This window comes from Cucurbita moschata, unplaced genomic scaffold (assembly GCF_002738365.1).
Source record: "Cucurbita moschata cultivar Rifu unplaced genomic scaffold, Cmos_1.0 Cmo_Scf00002, whole genome shotgun sequence".
Lineage (NCBI taxonomy): Eukaryota > Viridiplantae > Streptophyta > Magnoliopsida > Cucurbitales > Cucurbitaceae > Cucurbita > Cucurbita moschata.
The window spans coordinates 2,329,876-2,334,827 of NW_019268518.1; the positions used below are offsets into that span (position 1 = coordinate 2,329,876).

The 4,952-nt window shown below is 40.4% G+C and overlaps 2 protein-coding genes across 3 annotated transcripts in view; both read right to left on the reverse strand.

The window, feature by feature from the left end:
- LOC111431264 (dynein light chain 1, cytoplasmic-like) overlaps nucleotides 1-604 on the reverse strand; it is a 3,377-nt gene extending 2,773 nt beyond the window's left edge. Inside the window, exons 1-2 of one of the 2 annotated variants that reach the window (XM_023067841.1) lie at nucleotides 502-598; nucleotides 182-467 (exon numbers count right to left, since the gene is read on the reverse strand). In XM_023067841.1, coding sequence (XP_022923609.1) covers nucleotides 182-415 — 234 coding nt within the window. In that variant the 5' untranslated portion in view covers nucleotides 416-467; nucleotides 502-598. Of the gene's footprint in view, nucleotides 1-181; nucleotides 468-501 lie in introns of both variants that reach the window. The other variant, XM_023067849.1, reaches the window with a different exon arrangement.
- A 384-nt stretch (nucleotides 605-988) lies between these two features.
- Nucleotides 989-4,418, reverse strand: LOC111463065 (endoglucanase 8). Its single transcript, XM_023106882.1, has 7 exons — nucleotides 4,147-4,418; nucleotides 3,657-4,064; nucleotides 3,441-3,533; nucleotides 3,190-3,351; nucleotides 2,293-2,404; nucleotides 2,032-2,195; nucleotides 989-1,495 (listed from the first exon to the last, which is right to left on the reverse strand). The coding sequence occupies exons 1-7, from the start codon at nucleotides 4,357-4,359 to the stop codon at nucleotides 1,172-1,174; spliced, it is 1,476 nt and encodes a 491-aa protein (XP_022962650.1). The 5' UTR covers nucleotides 4,360-4,418; the 3' UTR covers nucleotides 989-1,171.
- Nucleotides 4,419-4,952: the final 534 nt, after the last annotated feature.

Here is a 4,952-nt window from a genome sequence, read left to right on the forward strand (position 1 = left end):
AAAAAAAAAAAAAAAAAAAAAAAAAAAGGCATTTCATCAAACACCTTCCAGGCACTACTCAAAGCAGTCCAATAACCATCCCTGAAAAAACTCTCTAACCCAAAGTTCGAAAAGAAAACTGGATAAGGAAGCTGCAGTTGTCAGGAAGTCGCAACCATGAAAACGCATTTTTTTGGGTTACCTTTTTAAGGGCGAGAGCAAGGCGTTTGGTATCGAGCTTGGCAGGCATGGAATCGAGGAGTTGACGAGCGGAGGTAAAAGCCCGATTCTGCAAGGGAAATGACATATCGGAGGCTCTGACGCGAACATTAAGAGGAGGATGGGGCTGCTCTTGCAGCTCCACCGCCTTCTTCTTCAAAATAAGGCCATTAAGAAACTTAGTACGTCGCTCAAGCTCCATTTCCACTCCCTCCATCACCCACCAACGCTACAACCTCATCAAATTGGGGAGAAAGACCTTCTTTTTCTTCTTCTTCTTCTTCTTGTTGTTGTTTCGGACACTGAGAAGCAGAATAAGTAATACGCAATGGCCATAAAGTGGACAAATGTGCGGCAGAAGGTGGAAGAAGACAAAGAGGGAAAGGGAAAGAAAAAGAGAGAGAGTATTTAATTATATTCTGTCATTGGTCAAACAACAACTCCAATCAAATTTCCACTTTTTTATATTGCTCCTTTGTGCTTTTGATACCCACCAAAACCCACCTTTTGTTTTCCTGTTTTTTTATCCTTATCCTTTAATTATTTTATTCCCTTTATAAAAAGTTTTTATTTCTTTCCAACTTACAATTTTTTTAAGCTTAGCTTTATTATGTGATAATTTAGTCTATTTAATTAATTTTTTATAATGAATTAGTTTAGAATTTGATAAATTACATGAAAATTAAATAAAATGAAACCCATTTCATTAAAAAAAATAATAATAAATAATAATAATAATAATAATAAGTGAACCACAATTAAGTAAATTAAAAACCATATTATAATTTTGTAACATAGCAAAAGAAATATTATAATAATGAGAGCGTTCATTTTTAATCGCGGAATTGATAGAACATATGGAATAATCTTAGCAAAATAACAAACGGCAGGGTGACCTTCGCGCACCACTACACTACTAATACAATAATATCTCTCCTACACCGTACATACCCACCACGCTTCTCCGTTTCCATCAATGATGGGCCGAAAAGTGAGCCAGCAGGCCCACCAACGGTGCATTGATGTACGTAGTGGGCTCCGACTCTTGAAAAAACGGCCTCGAATCTGGAAACGCATCCGTCACGTTGGGCCCACCCACCACCGCTCCCACCAACACATTCGGGTTCGGGTTCGGACTCAGGAAGTACCTCGAACCCGCCTTGCACCCGATTCGACCAGGATGCGCTCGAACCGACGGTAAGGAACTGGCCCGGTGATGGATCCTGAGAGGGTAGCGCGCACCGTATCCAACCATGTATGACATCCGTAGTGGATTATCGCCTAGAATATAGTCCACCTGGTGGGACCCAAACAAAAAACGAAACCCGATATAAATCAGAAATCGGAAAAAGGTAACTTTTATGTTCCCGATTGGTCAAAAGTACTGGGGGGGAGTAACGTGTGATTGATGATTAAACTTGTCGGGTCCACGAAATCATAGCCGTTAAATTTATCAACGTCCAACGTATTAAAAAGAAAAATACACTGTTTTGGGTATTAGCACTCACAGACAACTAAACAAACATAGCTAAACCTCAGACAAGACAAACTCTAGCCGTTGGTTCTTTTTTCATTTGTTTATTAGACCCTAGATTTGGGTGGGCCCCACCAGCGTTCTTATATTATAGAAAAATAAAACAATTAATTAATAGAGAAATAGATGGATTAGAAAAGTAATTATGTGACCCCATAACGACATGTCGGTATGAGGGATAATGGGTGTGGTGGGCATTGTAGTGTTTTATATAGTTCCATACATTCTATTTGAAGAAAGGAAGAATTATTTTTTGATTAAAATAAGATAAAATAAAATGAAGTATGAGGTTAGGTTACCTGACGTTTGGCGAGTTGGCGGAGCATAGCGGGGGACGCTAAAGAAGCGCCACATGCTACGTTGCGATTGGCGTGGCTAAGGTAATTGGAATAAGCCAGAAGTAGAAAAGACAGGGAGGTAACATGCTGCATGTTACTTCCTCCAGCCTTGAATATCAACCCACCTATATATTCAATTCATTTCAATCCCATCCTAAATTATAAATCTATAATAATAATAAATAAGTAAATAAATAAATAAATAAATAATAATTTTAATACCAGGAGAATATTGAACTTGAGGATGAGAAATTCCAGGCAAAATTGAACAAATGAACTCATCTGCATTTTGCCTGAAAGACGAGAAGTATTCTGCTTTGCCCATCAACACCTCCTGCCATTTTTTTTAAATAAAAAAAGATTAAGATTTGGTTTGGTGATTAATAGTTATATATTTGTAATTTAGAAGGAATATAAATTATTTGGATTTGAAAAGAAGAAAGTCGCAATCAAAGGGAAGAAGAAAGTGAGTAAAGCACATGTGAAGGAACTATAAGTTCACAGACTTTAAGCACATGAATCCACCAGTAACCCACTCATCCGGGTGGGGGGCCCGCCCCAGTTGAAAGTGAGATGACAAAATTGCCCATTCCTATTCACTTCATCATCGGGATATTCATCACTTTTTATTTCAATGGGGATGATGGATGATGGGGGCAGAGGATAAAATGCTCCCTCACCATTTCAAACCCATAAATTCCATGCCCTTATCATTATCCTCATCACAGACTCAATTATTAATAACACACAAAAAAAACACCTTATCCAATAATTTTAAACATACAATTATTAGTATTATTCCTTATTTATTTATTTAGTACTTGGAATAATTCCTTCTTTTATTTCCCTCACTGCCAACTAACATTCCTTTTCGTCACATCACATGCATCCCTTTGCTCATCCCATCTTCTAACCATGGGCAGCAGCAGCAAGATGGGAAAACCATCAAACCCCTGAAAGCCACGTGGCGATTGAGATCACCCACGTCACCATTGAAAAAAAAAAAGAAACCCAAACCAAACCGGAAACAGGAAACACGGTAATAATATTCGACATCGAATTACGCAACGGTCAGGAATATAAATATATATTTGGGAGGGGTAAAAGAGTAAAAGAAACCTTGGAAATGAGGACGTTAATTCCCGCGTGCTTGTTATCCCAACCAAACTCGTTGATGGTATCCCCAGCTCTGAGCACCACCTCGTTCTTGAAAATGTATTCTCTGTACACGCGCCTTCTTGACGCCTTGTGCAACCACGCCGCTCCCCAAAGCAACTCGTCCTGATCCAACGCCCAACATTCAATCATCTCTAACTCCCTCAACGAATCACACGCTCCACGTTTAATCTTAAACTAAATAAATACATTACCTGATAACCGTTCACGTCGCAGTAAAACGGACACACCGCCCTTCTCAAGCTCCCGCTGTACGCTCCTCTGTGTCTGTCAGCAAACTCGAACACCTAAAGTAGTAAAACAAAAAACACGGTTAATACCCGTTTACTGCGGACGGTAACTTTTATATTATTTATTTTTAAAATAGTAGGAGGGGATGGGGACTGGGATCGGGTGTGAAAGCGACATACCGAAACGGCTCGATTCAGCAGCAATCTGGAATAAGAAGGATCACGTGATCTGAAGACAATGGAAGCAGCGGCCAAGGCAGCGGCGGTTTCGCCTGCCACGTCAGACCCAGGGTGGGCTCCATCGATTTTATAAACAGTACGAAGCGTATCCATGTCCTCGGGTCTCTCCCAGCAGTTATGATCGGAGTAAGGATCGCCCACTTGTACAAACACCACGCCGGGAACCGCCGTCGCTTTTAGTAAATAGTCGGTCGCCCATTTCACGGCCTTAAGCGCATTCCCCAGCTCCGATCCCATGTTCCGTCCGAAGTCGATAATGCTCCACGACAGCAACGTCGTAGTGAACGCCATCGGAAACCCAAACTTTATGTTGTCTCCGGCGTCGTAGTACCCGCCGCTCAAATCTCTCTGCAACCAAAAAAAGAGGATAAAGAAATAAATAAATGAATCACATTTCCAGTGTGTAAGAGGAAAGAACAGGAATGCGTACTCCGACTGTGGAGCCGTCATGGACGGCGGAGTCGCGACGCCATTTGAGGCGTTGGTCCGGAGGGAGTCTGCCGGAGCGCTGGCCTTCGAAGAAGAGGATGCATTTTCGGAGGGCGTCGTGGTAATCGTGTTGGGCTGTTGCCGGAGGAGAAAAGAGGAGGAGTAGGAGAATAGCGGCAGCGGCCGGAAACAATGGAGGAATGGAGGTGGACATGGTGTGAGGTATGTGTATATCTGTGAATGATGAGGAGTGGCTTAGCACATGCAGAGGACACAAGGTTTGTGCTTCATTTTATATCGGAAAAAAGGCGTCATTGGATTCCAGAGGGTTCGCCAAAGGGAGGAGGCCACGTGGATTGGTGTGATAGGATGATGTTCGGGTACCAATGCAAGACATTCTTGACCGGGTTTTGACCTCCATTCGGGTCGGGTTTCTTTTATTTATTTATTTATCCTAATGGTAACCAATCAGGCTCTCCCCCTTTGCATTGAAACTTATAAAAATTAACCAAATTTTATGATTAATTAAAAAAAAAATATTGATAATAATAAAAAATTAAAATAGTTAATGAACATTAGTAATGGTTATACCTTCTAAACTCATGAATGTGTCTGAAATTATTATGAGTAACCCCAATTACCGACAAAGTTTCAATAATAGGGGTTAATTTGTTTCAATAATAGGGGGTAATTTGTTTTATTTAACGGATACATTTTGGAGTAAATATTGGGATTAAAACGAAAAGTGGGGGAATACAATTATTAGAACAAGTTGGATTTTGGAATTTAAGTAATTATTTTAATAAT